The 17785-nt window shown below is 31.7% G+C and overlaps 1 protein-coding gene across 1 annotated transcript in view; it reads left to right on the top strand.

Annotated features, from left to right (window-relative positions):
- Positions 1-11877: 11877 nt before the first annotated feature.
- The window catches only part of LOC106467095 (lachesin-like), a gene marked incomplete at its 5' end in the record, with an annotated part of 73022 nt that continues 67114 nt past the window's right edge, over positions 11878-17785 (top strand). Inside the window, one exon of the mRNA XM_022395216.1 lies at positions 11878-11990. Within this exon, the coding sequence (XP_022250924.1) occupies positions 11878-11990 (113 nt within the window). The remainder of the gene's footprint in view (positions 11991-17785) is intronic.

Genomic DNA, 17785 nt, shown 5'->3' with positions numbered 1-17785 from the left:
GCGTCCCACACTCTCAACTGTACACGTGTTATGATTATGATGGTCAATTCCGCTATCCAGTTAAGAGTAGCATGTAGGTGGAAGATATTGCTGATTGGTTCCCTCCCTCTGGTCAACAGTTCTCAATTAAGAAAGGCTGTGTCTGAACATTGGAGTTGCAGACTTGGCTGTTCATCCCAAAAGGTGATGTTTTCCATTAAGACCTTAATCCTAACTAGTTTAGGATCAGTCGACATTTTTTGTAAGCCAAGAATTTTACACCCGGGTGGCTGGTCCATTCGGCAACCATAGAGAACGAGCATGTTTGGCGACGCGGATTCAAAATTGCGAATCAATTGCTCAAACCACCAGACCATGTCAGACCTCAAATGGTTCATAAACATCGAAAATACCAAATTTTAGTTAAATTCTTATCATTTTCTTGTTTAGTACAATTTCAGAAAAGAACAAACTCCCAAAATAAAACTACTCTTTTGAATAATAACTTCGACACTATATTTTAATTTCTTATCTATATGTTTTTTGTTTGTGTTTTTTTTTATACATTTCAATTCACATAAGTAAATTTAACGTGAGCTTATTTATATTTCGTCCTATACCCCTGATATTCATATTAGACTTTCACCTGAAATAATAGGATTGTTAATCTTTTTTGGATTTACAATAACTTAGAAATTGATGGTGCAATCACTTGTATGTAATTTTAAGTGAGCCTTTATAGCCACCATAAAATTATTTGATACGGGATTGTTATATATCTTCCTTAAAACATCTGGTTGGATGTGATCTAGTGGTTAGCATGCTGGTCTATAAATCCAAGAAGCCATGGTTCACGTTCCATTGCCGCAAAATCGCGCGTCGAACTATAGAATTGTTGGTGCATTACAGGTTTGATGGCCAAATTCTACTATTCGATTAGAGTATCCTAAAGGTTGATGGTGGGTGCTGTTGATTAGCTTGCTTTTCTCTAATATATTAGTTCAAAATGAGAGACAGCTAGAGCAAAAACCTTTTGTGTATTAATGAATATCCGAAACAAACAAATAAATCTAAAAACATCAGCAATAACAATAGTCTGTGAAAATTTTTATCTTGATAGAAACAAGAAGGAATCATCAAAAGCCGTGTCACTTGAAATTCTTTAAGGCAGGATTAGATCAAATAAGTCTATGAGTCTTTTTTTTTCTTTTTAGTAGCTATATTTTTGTGCGCCTATAATACCAAGTGTGTTGCGCGCATATTCCCGATTCAATTTTATTACTGATCAGGATCTCTACCTGCCTACTCTCAAATTGAAATTATTTTACGCATTATTAGAGTAAATTTATCTATGAGACTTTGAGCGTAGTCAAATACATCAATTGAAAGTGTTTGATCTCCTAAATCCAATACTGTAATTAGATCTCAAATCGGTCAAGAGCTGACAGAGTTCTGAGCTGAAAGTTTGTACTTGAAAAAAAAATATTCGGAGCCATTCTATGAGCTGCTGTGCTGTGGATAAAAATAACCAATGACAGAAGGTATAACATGGTTGTTTATGCACTTATCGAAAGACATTTTATGAGACTTAGTTCCCTTTTAAATATATTTTTCTATTTATAAGGCCATGAAAGATCAGCAGCACGAGGAGATCCGTATCATCTCCAATCAGAACCGTGTCTGTCCTAACATATATTCTTTAAAGTGTGTATATCTCTCAATAATGTTACGTTCACTTTAAAAACTATTTTTTGCTCGACGACTTTCCTTGCGTAGGTCACAAGTATAATATTGTTAACTTTCGTTAAAAAGAGTACCATAGGTTGATTTCATTATTCATATCTAGCATCAAAGTTCTCACTATGAAATACAATATACTTAAAATGAAGTGTCTGCATGATGTCAAATTTGCGAAAAAAAAAAGAAAAAATCACGAACTAAGCACTAATTAATAATTCGCAATTTATGCCATGTTCCACTACACATATTCATGCTCACTTTAATCATCAGGTATACCTAGAGGGTAAAATAAAACACATGAAAACTTTTGTAATTTGTTCTGGGTATAGCCACAGATTGGCTGGACGGCCAGACACAGGGAATGACAAGACGTAATCCTAATAACGACTATCTTGTTAGATAAACTTAAAACTAATATGAATCATCCACAATGTGAAGTTTTATTGGTATTACGGCCGGAAATATCGATAGCAGCAAAGGTATCCCACTTATGAGCCTTCTAATCATTATACGTTGTCTTTTATAACATTACATATTCCTAGTTAGAACGATATTTTCAATTATTTACTAATTTCAGTACCTTTTAGATCTGAACTATTTAGGTAGCTTGCTTTGGTCAAAAACTATTAAAAAACTAATCTTTAAAGAGCAATTACTTAACGAAATGAGTTTAAATCTTAAATACCTAATCACATCATCAATTAATTGAGACATAGCCCTACACATTAAAACCATCAAAATTATAGACCATTCATTTAAAAAACTAAATGAACTACAGTCAAATAATGACATAAAGAGTGAATCATGGATTTGTTTATCATAAATTAAAACTTACTACTAAACAACACAACCACCCAGTGCAGCATAAAACATCATAAGACACTTAACCACCCACATCCAAAATTAAAAGGTTATAAGATATTTAAATCACTGTACTTACTTCTAGTTACAAGACGTTTAGAGCTTATTATTCTTTCAAAAATATTAATGTTGATCTTGATTGTCTCCAAGTGTGTTTGAAATTATTTCCTAGAGACTTCTTTTTATATTTATATTATATCTTTTTACGATTAGACCTTTGTCCAGGTATGACGTTCGTTTCTATCTAATTATCAACGACGACATACATGTTTTAGGAATAAAAGCTCTAGGTTTATGCAGAGCATGAAACTTATGACAAGTCCTGACATTGAAAATCACAAGTTCCGAGTCACTGATCAAACAAATTATTGCTCCTTATATTTTCATATATTGTAATATAAAAATAGGTTTGAACGTTTATAATTATGAACAAGCTTTTTCCGATGCGTAGGACTTATTTAACATTTCGGTGGTTTGTTAGGAGGGTGAACAAAAATGAGAACGCCACACATCAAACTTTACCTCAACTGAGATCAGTGATGCCAAAACAGAGATTGAGATTCCCTACAATGGTGTTAAATGTAGCTTTCCCTCCCTCCCCCTCTATCTTTATTGAATTTCTTTGTCACATACTTTCTTTTTTTCCGATCGAAATCCAAAGTATGAACACAAACCATTTTCACTGTCGTTTGGCTTTGGCTTAAGAATTTGGTCAATTTTTATAAAGTACAACTAGAAATATAGACTTATTTTCTGTTTAGAAAAAAAATAAGGTATAAATAAAAAGTTTCTTTCTCACTAATCGAAACGATTCCTTGAAGTTGGTTATGAGACAGCCGTGAAAACCCTTGGTCACTAAGATACTATCGGTTCTAAATCTTGAAGTAACTAACACAATAAGACTAAAACCAATTTTTGACTCAAAACATTTTACTTTAAAATATCTTTATCAAAAGGTTTGTAATGCCAATTAAACATATAATTAGACTAAGCTATTTGTATTTTATCTTAAAATTTTAATGAAGTTATTCAACGATTGCCATTAAGCTTTCCTTGTGTATTTGTGCGATATTTTTAAATTATGCAAAATTTGCCACAGTATTTAAACTTAACTTTCTCATATACTGTATATACGAGCTTCACTGTGCAAATATGACAAAACATGACGGATAGCATTTTAAAATTAATCGAAAATGTAAATGAAAGGAACATTTTCTATGTTTTAAAACTAATAATAACGGCGCATCTAATGACTTGTATTAAATTTAGTTCAAACGCATAACGTCGAAAAGGTCACTTCTAAGTAAAACTAAAACATCATTAATATAGAATTTTAGTTAGTTTTCAGAGTTCTCCAATTATGAACGATCAATGCTTGACTTTTTACTCAATTAGTCAAGTATATTTCAACTATGTTAGGTTTATAGTTTAAAAAATTCGAAAACATTCGAACTTAAGAAATTTTAAACTGCATCTGTTCCTTTCACTTTTAATAACCATAACAAAGTAAAAAGGCTTTGAGATCATTACTGAAATTTTTATAATGATGAAAACATAAAAAATATCCTAGAAATTCAGTTAATTAATGTTGAATGACACACTCAAAACAAATAAAACATTGCTTCAGTTTGTTTCTAATATACAAAATATTGGTAAGCTGGTCAGACACATAGTACTAAAGTTCTGCGTTAAACAGCTTTTTTTGTAATGATTGTACAGGCGTATACCGAGTCCCCTAGTGGCACAGCGGTATGTCTGAGGACTTACAACGCTAGAAACCGAGTTTTGATACCCGTGATAGGCAGAGCACAGCTAGCCCATTGTGTAGCTTTGTGCTTAATTAGAAACAAACAAACAAGCGTGTATCGAATTTTAGAAACAGGCTTCCAGAAGATGATGTCATAATAACGTAAATACATATATTCATCGGATCTTTTTCAATCCGAATTATCAAATGATAGACTAAAGCAAATAAAAATATACAGATAAGTTCTTAGTGTTTCCTTTTTTTAAAAATTATCCCTTAACCTTTCACCAAACGAAAACACCTTTCTTCCTCAACCTGCCATTCTATCTAAAGGAAGCCTAAGAATATCATTGACCGATGGGACAAGAAGCTATTTAAAAGGAATCTAAAATCCTTAAACTTTCCAAAATCAAATATATATATATAACATTGCAACTGTATGTTTGTGTACATCAATTAAATAAAGCAAAGTAGAGAAGTGATGGTTATATACATGTGTGTATGTTTGTGTACATCAATTAAATGAAGCAAGGTAGAGAAGTGATGATTATGTACACGTGTGTGTATGTTTGTGTACATCAATTAAATGAAGCAAAGTAGAGAAGTGATGATTATATACATGTGTGTATGTTTGTGTACATCAATTAAATGAAGCAAGGTAGAGAAGTGATGATTATATACATGTGTGTATGTTTGTGTACATCAATTAAATGAAGCAAGGTAGAGAAGTGATGATTATATACATGCGTGTATGTTTGTGTACATCAATTTCACATGTACATAATCATCACTTCTCTACTTTGCTTCATTTAATTGATGTACACAAACACACACACACATGTATATTATCATCACTTCTCTACCTTGCTTCATTTAATTGGTGTACACAAAAAACACACACACATGTATATAATCATCATTTCTCTACTTTGCTTCATTTAATCAACTATAGATATTCTTGCACATTATTTAAAGACTCTTTCACTCTCTACTTACCATGTATTATAATTGGAAGATTTGGGCCAATAGCGATCACTTGATTTCGTTTTCCAATCTTTATTGGACAAGCATGTGTCTGGGGTGCTCTAGATTCAGGTATTTGGGAGATATATCCATATGGAGGGGAGGAATGACCTTTACAGTTTTACAATTTCTTAGTCCTCTACCCAGTCAACAAAGTGAATCTATAATTTTTCCTTGCTAAACCACCTATGTTCTGAAAGGAACTGTACAGGTCTTTGAACTATGTTAAGAATACAAAAAAGTCGAGAAAATATATTTGATGATTCGAGCGTTTCGTAAAAGTTTAACTATCTTCAGTAATGTTTGATATATCATGCAATTGAAAGAAATGTAATAATTTCGATTTTTCTCAACTTGATTTATCTGTTAACTTATGTGTGCTTCTCAAATGGCTAAAAAGTAAACATTTTATAAACATTCTCTTTGCCAGAAGATATGCTCTTTGAGAATTTAACCAATACCTTCCACTTAGAACGCTATCTCTTGGTTGAATTATCAGTTAGAATTTGACTTTCACGTCCTAGGGTTTGTTCATGGTTATGAGGTAATGAAGCAGCTAGAGCCTGATTTAACTTGTAGTTGTTTTCGGCAGGGCTACGGATTGAAAGATCAAAGGTTTGATTTGTGATACGTCGTTGACTACGATCACCACCTTCAGCAGTTGAGACGTTATATCTGTTATTCGCAAACCCGCTACTCGGTAAAAGATGGACCGTGTAGTCGTCGAGTATTGATGACTGGTTCCCGTTCGTCAGATCGTCAGTTCTAACTTAGAACTGACCGTTTAGCCCGCGTATCGTATGGGGTGCCTTTTAGGTTGAAAATAAAAATTATTACGAAATTTTGATAGATGTAGTTATGATACTGCTTTTAATCGTATATTTGGTTACATGGCTTATCAGATAGTTAATATGTCGTAATATGATGAAGATACATATCAAGAAACATTTGACACTAGAGTGCACTCAGCTGTCTACGTCAGAATACTTCATTAACTGGACAGAACAGATCCATGAAAATTTTGCTGTATTTTATCATTAGTGTCATGTTTTGAAGTATTATTATTATAACTTATAGGTTCTAATATAACATAGCATGTATAGAAACGTTTTTCCATCCTATTCTTATTGACCAGCGTTGTTTTATTTTGTTTTTGTAGTTCAGCTCTTATCGTTTCAAAATTATTAGTTTTTGCTCTGATTTTTCCAAGTTTTCAGAGCTTAATTATTAATCACTACCTTTCTCTTTCCATATCAGGTTGAAAAACAACTGGAAATTTGGCCTTCGGTGAAAACTTAAAAACACCGATGTATCTTATTCTGTGACCTTTCTTAAACTTTGAAACATTTAATATAGCTACTAATCTCAGACTATTGCTTCATTTCAAACTAAAACAAGATCGGGCGTGGTCAAGAGGTAGCTACTAATCTCAGACTATTGCTTCATTTCAAACTAAAACAAGGTCGGGCGTGGTCAAGAGGTTAGCGTGAGAGACAGTGAATCCTACAGTCTTTACTTCACGCCCCGTTGTGCGAAACTGCGCTCCACACTTTGGAATCGTGAGTGGGTTATAAGAGCGATGGTCAAATCCAAGTTCGAAGTTAGAGTGGCCCAAAAGTTAGCGATGTGTGCTGTTAACCAGCTGAACGTCCCTCGAGTCTATCAGTTCGCATGTTTGCATGTTTTGTAACAAATAAGATCATTATTATTAAAATGAAATACAAATACACTTAACGTTGTCCAACTGAGAAACGCATATTACGTAAAAAATTTACATATGTAATTTGTATAATGAGACAGCGTTAATCTGTTTCGAAAAAGATTATACCAAAAGCACACCCTTATATACAAAATAGGTGTGTATGTGTTTTGACGAAAAAATTCTCAAAACAACTTATACAGACCAGAATAAGAACTCGTACATCTCTGTTACTGTTCGTGTATTTACTCTATAACTACTCTATATGTGTAGGCAATACCATCAACATAGAACAGTATGCAAACGTTTTGGCCAAGACTGTATTGGGAGTCAGTAATCTCCCACGCAATCAACATAGGTTTATTCTTCGGGGAGAATTTTTATTTCAATAGTATATAATAATCACAGTGAAAAAGAAAACTTAAGTAATTCTTAGTTGGAGTTGTGCTGTTGCCCAATAAGGGCAGCACCGTATTGGAGTTGTGTTGTTGTCCAATAAGGGCAGCACCGTAGCTTTTACCCAAGATAAGGGCTTTATTTCTTTGATTTGAAACACAAAAAGCTCTTATGTTTTCGTCACCAAACACAGTGATGGGTTTTATTCAATGAATCTGTAACTAGCTTTACTTGGTCGACTTAGAATGAATCTTGTTCGAAATAAACATGAACATGGTTAAAAAATTTCAACATTGAATTAAAGTACAGTGCAGAAACTATTTTGTTTTTTTAAATCAGTAAGAAAAACTAAATTTTTGAAACTTATCCAAATTAAAGTTCCACCATTTCCTTGTACAAAATAATTGAAATGACAACATTTTGAAACTAAAGTAACTGTACTGATGTTTCCTTAGAGCGTTTCGAGTGCATCAACAGTAAGTATAAAGGTAAATGTTATTACATTTGTGAGTAATATTCTTCAGCGATTAGAAAGTAAAATTCACTGAGGGCTCAGCGAGTAGTAAGAAACTTCAAAAAACAAGTTATTTTCTTATAGTGGTGTACAATGAGGTAAAGCACAATCTTATTCTTATGATATTAAAAGACCTGCTTTCCATTAGTGGAATACGCAGGTCTTAACGCAATGAAAGCTTATGCCGAAAGTAAACTTACAAGACTGAAACGATTTAAAGTAATATATGCATTAATAAAACTAATCGTATAAACAAACTAACTGTAAATGTTAATATTATAAATCCATGAACCAGAATACTAAAACCTATAACCATTAGAGAGTATAAAACTATGGATTTCTCGTTCTTCTGACCTATTGAACACTATAATGAACACTATTTTTCACGAATATTCTGCTCAATTTTTCTGATTCACTTTTCTTATTAGAGCTTAGAGCAGTTTTTGATGTCTTATGGAAAACTTATCGTAAGATCTTAGAAACTTATATTTCTTAAAAGTTAGTAAATTTTTTTCATAGATCTAATTGAGGAACTTTTTATAATAATACTGATTACAAAACTGTTTTTCATAGTATGAATATCCAATAACAGTTTTAATTAGGCTAGGTTTTAAAGGGTTGTATTTTTCATCACCAGGTGGCTATATTCAGCCACGTAAAACCCTTGGATGAAATACATTAAATCAAAGTAATTTCATTTCTTAAAACGTGGTAGACCTTTGGAGAATATGATGTATGATAAATCCTCAAAACCATTTTTTTGTCGGCCAATAAGAGCTGCCGCTAGAAGAAAGAGTATATGATGTCATGGTAACTAACATCCGTTTTTTTAGCTGAAATAATAATTGCCATTCTGTTCACATAACAAAGGTATTCAGTTTATAATTTAAGAGATAAACGTCTCTTAAACCGTTAAGGATGTCATAAAACTTCATAGAACTTGATTCAAAAGTTTGTCCCAAGTATATAAAAAGAGATAAACACATTAAAAAATTATCTTGTTTAAACAGTAGAGCCGAATAGACTTTGTCTTTCAAACTTTCTCGTAAAACTATACCATGAAACTAGCTGTTCCTAATTTTCAACCGATAAACTAAAGAGAATGGCACCCAAGCGCGAATCGTGATTTTACGGTAATGAGATGTGAACCATGGTCCTCGAATTCACAATATCGCATGCTCACCACTAGTCCACGCCTGCCTCTAATTAAGTAGTAATAAGGTGTTAATGGAAAACTCAATAAATAATAAAACTAAGAGATAAAAGACAATAAAATATAAAGTACTCTACTTTAGGTGTTTTGTTGTTGTTGTTGTTCATTGAGATCATATTTTAACCTGAAATGATTGATGATACTTTCAATGATCTCGACCATCTTACTCTCTAACTCCTCTTTTCCCTAACATATGGCACTCCACTTCAGATGAAATCCATTCATAGGTGCCTAAACAAATGTTTTGTTAATTTTGCAATAATTCATAACTCTTCGAATCATTAATATACATATTTGTTTGCCACTTACATTTTACGAAAGTTGGTACCGATTAAAGTATAATATTCATTCGTTATTCAATCTATTGTATAATATTAGTACATAACATAATCAAAGTCAGTTCAAACTTGCATGAATCAATAAAAGAATCATTTAATCTAAAGAACTGTAATGTATGCCGACATGCTAGCTATTAAATCTAGTTTTTTTTCGCCTTCAATAAGAGTAATTTGTTCAAAAGTCTCTACACTTATGCAATTGATAAGAGAAAAAAACAAAAGATGTAAAACGTTCGGTAATGTTTATCTCTATTAAACATACATTTTAAAAACTTTTTCCAAATGATATATTGAAAAGAGCTGCTACAGAGAACGTGACTTGAAGCTCTTGATTCATAGGCAAGCATTTATTTCCTCTTCCCGCTTGAAAGGGATGAAACACTAAACTATTTGTAAAGTTTTCTATGACTTTTGGAGACATCAAACATACGTTACTCTGAAGAACACAAAATCTGTTTTTCGGCTATTTCAATCTAAGCATTGGAATTTATACAGCTTGTAAGAAAAGGCAGTTTAATATATGCTCAACGCAAGATTTGTTGAAGGATTGCTTTGTGTCACAATATTACCAAAGATCAGAACAAATACTAGATCCTCGAAACGAATAGTGAATAAACATTGTTATTTTTATCTAGAAAAAAAAGGTTCATTAAATAAACTCTATTGTCCAAACAACAGTCATTTCAGTTTGAATAAGCTGCTACTGAGTTCATTTTAAAAACATATTACTGCTATAGTTGAATAAACTATGTATGCCTGTTGACTAGCACAAGTTTGGAGAATCTAGATTTTCATGTTCACTGTTAACTAGAACAATTTTAGAGAATCTGGACTTTTATGTTCACTGTTTACTAGCACAAGTTTGGAGAATCTAGACTTTTATATTCACTCAACAAGTGCTATAGTATGAACGCCTTTTCCAATCTGGCGAAGCACTATTATAATTGATTATACTTGTCATAGGCCATTACTATTAGGCCTATTATATTTCAAACACTACATTCTTTATTTAGTCCTTTAGAGATTTTCCACAATTAGAAGGGTATACAATAATAATAATGATAATATTTGAACTGCACTATATGCTCCCCACTAAGTTTGTTTGTTTGTAGTTAAGCACAAAGTTGCACAATGGACTATTTATGCTGTGTCCACAACGTGTATCGAAATCCAGTTTCTTGCGCTATAATTCCACAGCCATGCTACTGTGCCATTGAGGGGCTCAATGTTAAGTCTGCAGGTCTACGACGCTAATAAATCGGGATTCGATACTCATAGTGAGCAGAGCAAAGATAACCCATTGTATAGCTTTTCACTTAACAACAGTCAAACCACACTATATTCGCGATATGCACTACCAACGACGCGTTTCGCTCAATCTAAAGCTCATCAGGCCAGATGGAACACAACAAACACAGTAGTAGTCGGAACACTATTTATGTAAGCCATATGTGAACGCCTTTTTCAAGCTGGTTTAAAAAAAATAACAATTCTGATGTCTTATGGCAAGTATAATTAATTATAATCATGCTCATCAGCTTCGAAAAGGTTATTGTAACAAATGGGTTATTTAAATAGTGTTCCGACCAGAACTGTGTTTGTTGAGTTCCAGTCTGCGTGATGGGCTCTGGATTGAACAAAATGCGTCATTGGCAATGCATATGGAGAATATAGTGTATTCGAAATTATCCCTAAGGTACCAGATAAAGAATGTTGCATTTAAGATATAATAGGCCTAATATTAATAACTTATGACAAGTATAATCACTTTCATGTTCAGTGTTAACTAGCACAATTTTGAAGAATCTGGATTTACATGTCCACTGTTTACCAGCACAATTTTGGGGACCCTAATCTTTCATGCTTACAGTTTTCTAGCGGAAAAGACAGAATGAGCTACTACTGCAGCATAGTGCGCTACAGGAACCAAAAATTGTCAAAAACGTTTATTAGATAGTGTCGAATATATTTCCAGCTGTATATATAAATAGAAAGAAATCTGAACAAGGGATTTCTTTTGTTTGGTTATAACTTTATATTAAGTGAAAGATGGGATTGCTCTAAAAAATGGTTTGTGTTCCTTTGTTATTGTTCTTGTTTTCTGTAAAAGCAATATCACTGACTATATCAAGAAACTAATTCCGTTTGCTGTCATTTTCTATAAAACAGGATCACAGATTTAAAAAAATACTGTTATCGGGTTTCTCTCTAAGTTCTAAAAACCAAGATATCCGGTTTGTAAAAATATACATTAGGTCAAGGTTTCTGAGTCAAGAAACAAATGTATAAACATAATTTAAAGCTATTGTTGTTTCTTTAATAAAGGTTATTCCTTTTCAATTAATAAATGTTTTATTGCTCTTTCAGGGCATTGTAATGACGTCCGGCCAACGTTTTCCGAGCCTATTCCGAACATTACAGTTCCAGCTGGCCGAGACATTGAGTTTCCATGTATTGTCGAAAACTTAGGAAATTACAGAGTAAGTACTGCGAAAAACAAAGTGGGGAAAACAAAAATTTCAAATCGATTACACCAACATAATTAAGCTTATACATCAACTAAAACGTCGTCAATATCAACACTGCGACTAGAGTAAATGGTGCTTACAGAGAGTAATTAGTGCTCATAAAAGTTTAAATAAAGCTTGACGAAAAGTAAATCATGTTTACTGAAGAGTAAATAGTGTTTATAAACATGTATACAGAGCTTACTAAAGGTTCAGTAGTTATTGATAAATAGTGATTATTGTTTATTAAAACTAAATAGTGCTTAGTGAAGAGCGAATAGTGCATATAAAAATTTAAATACAGCTCAATAAAGTTTAAATTGTGTGTGCTTAACAATACCTTCCTACCACAGATATTCCAAGATAAATGGCAACACTATCTTAATAATTTAAGCAACACTTAACCTCGTTCAGTGATGAGTAGTAGTTATAATAACATTCTTTAGTGACGAATAGTAGTTATAATAACCTCGTTTACTGACGAGTAGTAGTTATAATAACCTCGTTGAGTGACGAGTAGTAGTTATAATAACCTTGCTTAGTGATGAGTAGCAGTTATAATAACCTTGTTTAGTGACGACTAGAAGTTATAATAACCTTGTTTAGTGACGACTAGAAGTTATAATAACATTCCTTAGTGACAAGTAGTAGTTATAATAACATCGTTCAGTGACGACTAGTAGTAAATAATAACCTTGTTTAGTGACGAGAAGCAGTTATAAAAACATCGTTTAATGATGAGTAGTAATTATAATAACCTTCTTTAGTGATGAGTAGCAGTTATAATAACCTTGTTTAGTTATGAGTAGTAGTTATAATAACCTTGTTTAGTAACGACTAGTAGTTATAATAACCTTGTTTAGTAACGACTAGTAGTTATAATAACCTTGTTTAGTAACGACTAGTAGTTATAATAACCTTCTTTAGTGATGAGTAGCAGTTATAATAACCTTCTTTAGTGGTGAGTAGTAGTTATAATAACATCGTTTAGTGACGACTAGTAGTTATAATAACTTTGTTTAGTAACGAGTAGCAGTTATAATAACATTCCTTAGTGACAAGCAGTAGTTATAATGACATCGTTTAGTGACGACTAGTAGTTATAATAACCTTGTTTAGTAACGAGTAGCAGTTATAATAACATTCCTTAGTGACAAGCAGTAGTTATAATAACATCGTTTAGTGACGACTAGTAGTATATAATAACCTTGTTTAGTGACGAGTAGCAGTTATAAAAACATCGTTTAGTGATGAGTAGTAATTATAATAACCTTCTTTAGTGATGAGTAGCAGTTATAATAACCTTGTTTAGTTATTAGTAGTAGTTATAATAACCTTGTTTAGTGATGACTAGCAGTTATAATAACCTTGTTTAGTGGTGAATAGTAGTTATAATAACATCGTTTAGTGACAACTAGTACTTATAATAACCTCGTTTGGTTACGAGTAGCAGTTATAATAACCTTGTTTGGTGATGAATAGCTGTTATAATAACCTTGTTTAGTGATGAGTAGTAGTTATAAGAACCTTGTTTAGTGATGAGTAGCAGTTATAATAATCTTGTTTAGTGAAGAGTAGTAGTTATAATAACCTTGTTTAGTGACGACTAGAAGTTATAATAACATTCCTTAGTGACAAGTAGTAGCTATAATAACATCGTTTAGTGACGACTAGTTGTAAATGATAACCTTGTTTAGTGACGAGTAGCAGTTATAAAAACATCGCTTAATGATGAGTAGTAATTATAATAACCTTCTTTAGTGATGAGTAGCAGTTATAATAACCTTGTTTAGTTATGAGTAGCAGTTATAATAACCTTGTTTAGTGATGAGTAGTAGTCATAATAACCTTCTTTAGTGATGAGTAGCAGTTATAATAACCTTCTTTAGTTATGAGTAGTAGTTATAATAACTTTGTTTAGTAACGAGTAGCAGTTATAAAAACATCGTTTAGTGATGAGTAGCAGTTATAAAAACCTTCTTTAAGGTGATGAGAAGCAGTTATAATAACCTTGTTTAGTGATGAGTAGTTGTTATAGTAACCTTCTTTAGTGATGAGAAGCAGTTATAATAACCTTGTTTAGTGATGAGTAGTTGTTATAGTAACCTTGTTTAGTAACGAGTATCAGTTACAATAACATTGTTTAGTAACGAGTAGTACTTATAATAACCTTGTTTAGTAACGAGTAGTATTTATAATAACCTTGTTTGGTGTCTGCTAGTACTTATAATAACTTCTTTTAGTGACGAGTAGTAGTTATAATACCCTTGTTTAGTGATGAGTGGCAGTTATAATAACCTTATTTAGTGACGACTAGAAGTTATAATAACATTCCTTAGTGACAAGTAGTAGTTATAATAACATCGTTTAGTGACGACTAGTAGTAAATAATAACCTTGTTTAATGACGAGTAGCAGTTATAAAAACACCGGTTAATGATGAGTAGTAATTATAATAACCTTCTTTAGTGATGAGTAGCAGTTATAATAACCTTGTTTAGTTATGAGTAGCAGTTATAATAACCTTGTTTAGTGATGAGTAGTAGTCATAATAACCTTCTTTAGTGATGAGTAGCAGTTATAATAACCTTCTTTAGTTATGAGTAGTAGTTATAATAACTTTGTTTAGTAACGAGTAGCAGTTATAAAAACATCGTTTAGTGATGAGTAGCAGTTATAAAAACCTTCTTTAGTGATGAGAAGCAGTTATAATAACCTTGTTTAGTGATGAGTAGTTGTTATAGTAACCTTCTTTAGTGATGAGAAGCAGTTATAATAACCTTGTTTAGTGATGAGTAGTTGTTATAGTAACCTTGTTTAGTAACGAGTATCAGTTACAATAACATTGTTTAGTAACGAGTAGTACTTATAATAACCTTGTTTAGTAACGAGTAGTATTTATAATAACCTTGTTTGGTGTCTGCTAGTACTTATAATAACTTCTTTTAGTGATGAGTAGCAGTTATAATAACCTTGTTTAGTTATGAGTAGCAGTTATAATAACCTTGTTTAGTGATGAGTAGTAGTTATAATAACCTTCTTTAGTGATGAGTAGTAGTTATAATAACTTTGTTTAGTGACGAATAGTAGTTATAATAACCTCGTTTAGTAACGATTAGCAGTCATAATAACCTCGTTTGGAGACGAGTAGCAGTTATTATAACCTCGTTTGCTGACGAATAGAAGTTATAATAACCTTATTTGGTGACGAGTAGTAGTAGTAGTTATAATAACCTTGTTTAGTAACGAGTAGCAGTTATAATAACCTTGTTTGGTGACGAGTAGTAGTTATAATAACCTCGTTTGGTGACGAGTAGCAGTTATAATAACGATTTTTTAGTGACGAGTATCAGTTATAATAACCTTGTTTAGTAACGAATAGTAGTTATAATAACTTTGTTTAGTGACGAATAGCAGTCATAATAACATCGTTTAGTAACGAATAGCAGTCATAATAACCTTGTTTAGTAACGACTAGTAGTTATAATAACCTTGTTTGGTGACGAGTAGTAGTTATAATAGCATTGTTTGGTGACGATTAGTAGTTATAATAACCTTGTTTAGTAACGAGTAGCAGTTATAATAACCTTGTTTAGTAACGAGTAGCAGTTATAATAACCTTGTTTAGTAACGAGTAGTACTTATAATAACCTTGTTTAGTGTCTGCTAGTACTTATAATAACCTTGTTTAGTAACGAGTAGTACTTATAATAACCATGTTTAGTGTCTGCTAATACTTATAATAACCGTGTTTAGTGACGAGTATCAGTTATAATAACCTTGTTTAGTAACGAGTAGTATTTATAATAACCATGTTTAGTGTCTGCTAATACTTATAATAACCGTGTTTAGTGACGAGTATCAGTTATAATAACCTTGTTTAGTGACGAGTAGCAGTTATAATAATTTTGTTTAGTGATAAGCAGTATTTACAGTAGCCTTGTTATTGATTAATTATGTTATTTTTAACTTTACCGATGCAAACAAAAATCCTTGCACCCCTCTAGAACATGTAGTATAACCGATTGATTTTTCCACTCATTTAAAATAATTCAGAAGAGCCAATTTCCTTTCTATGGACTTCGAATTAATGTTTCTAACCGTCTAAGACTTCATCTGAGTATAAGAAAAAGAAACATTAATTTGAAGTCCATCGAATGAAAACTTGCTCTTCAGAATTATTCTAAATGAGCCAAAAAAATCGGATGTACCATTTTCTAGAGGGGTGCAAATAGTTTTACATATAATCAAACACAAGACGTTTAAGCAAGAAGAAGAAGAAAATATATATATATACTCACGTAGTTCTTGGTTGACACCATTTATCTCTTAATCGTTACATCATGCAGAATCCTGTTACACAAAAAAACAATAAAGTAAGAGTTATATGTAATCAAAAGTACATGAAGGTTTTTCGATTTACCATTAAAAATTCATTTTCGTACATAACACATCCTGAGAAGGGTTACATTTGAATACTGGATTCTTGAGTTATTGCTCCTAAGTCGCTCTGGTTTCATACATAATGCATGTTCTGGTAATATATTAAATCAAATAGGTTTTAAGTTACGTTAAGTGAATGGGTTTGACAGTTGCTCATGAAATTTTCTTTGTACGTATTACGAAAACTTGCAAGTTTTTAAAGTTAACTTATGAGCAAGATTATTCTAATTTCATTTATCTGTTTTGTAAGATCAATAGATAAAATATATGTTTGTTTGTAGATTAAAAACTTTTAAATATCTAAAACAAAACATAAAATTGCAAAACAGAAATGATCTTTTTGGTGATATGAGACTAATTGAAGGAGAATGAGGATTTTATATTTTAAGTTAAAGATATACTTATTTAGCTGCTTAATTACTGCAGATCAAAGATCGTATAACGTAACTACGTATTACTTGGATTTTGGATTGAATTTTGCTACACTTCCTTGTGACATTGAAGATCACAAAAAAAAACATTAAAAATTAATGGCATATTTGTATTTTTCTAAGTCTTTTCTCTTATATCTACTTATCCATAATTAAAATGAACTTCTAATTAATAGAACATTAAAGTACTTAAGAAATTAATGCAATAGTTTGAAATTGCACCAACTCATTAAAAGTGGACAAAGCAGGAAAAGTGTTTAACTAATCAAAGCTCAAGTTCTAAACTTTGATCATTCGTCTAATTAGTGCTAAAATATATCCCATTTTTAAAATAGAACACAGTTTATTTGACAAAATTTAAATGCACTATCTGTAGTAGACGTAAGCTAAACAGAAAAGTTTATAAAAAATTATGTTAACGCCGTTAGATAAAGCTTTTTCGTTACAGGCAGCAAGTGTAAATGCTAGTTTAAAGTGTTTTTTAATTGAAGGGTTAACACTTTAAAGTTTGAAACATATTTTACCTGAGTTAACAGCAGTTGCTGAAAAATATAAGCATTTTCTACTTCAGTAATGTAAATATTATAGGTATTTCTAGAAGAATTTAGCTATTAACTACATAAACGTAATAAAGTATACATTTGAGGTTACGTAGCACATCGTAATTATAAAATTATAAAATAATTAATCAGTTATAATAGTGAGCTGGTGAAATCTCAGAAAAAACAAATAAACAGTATTTGTTGTTTAAGACTCGTAGCGTAGGTAAATTAGTATGTAGAATTATACACAGACTTTTCTCTACGTTAAAATTCTATTTGCTAGATTTCGGCCGTCTTACTGAACCCTTCATCAGGCAAAAGCGACCTGAGCGATAAAAATTCGTTAAACTGTA

Source organism: Limulus polyphemus, unplaced genomic scaffold (assembly GCF_000517525.1).
Source record: "Limulus polyphemus unplaced genomic scaffold, Limulus_polyphemus-2.1.2 Scaffold2486, whole genome shotgun sequence".
Lineage (NCBI taxonomy): Eukaryota > Metazoa > Arthropoda > Merostomata > Xiphosura > Limulidae > Limulus > Limulus polyphemus.
Note: the sequence above shows the minus strand (reverse complement) of the source record. Positions and strands in the feature narration are given on the sequence as shown.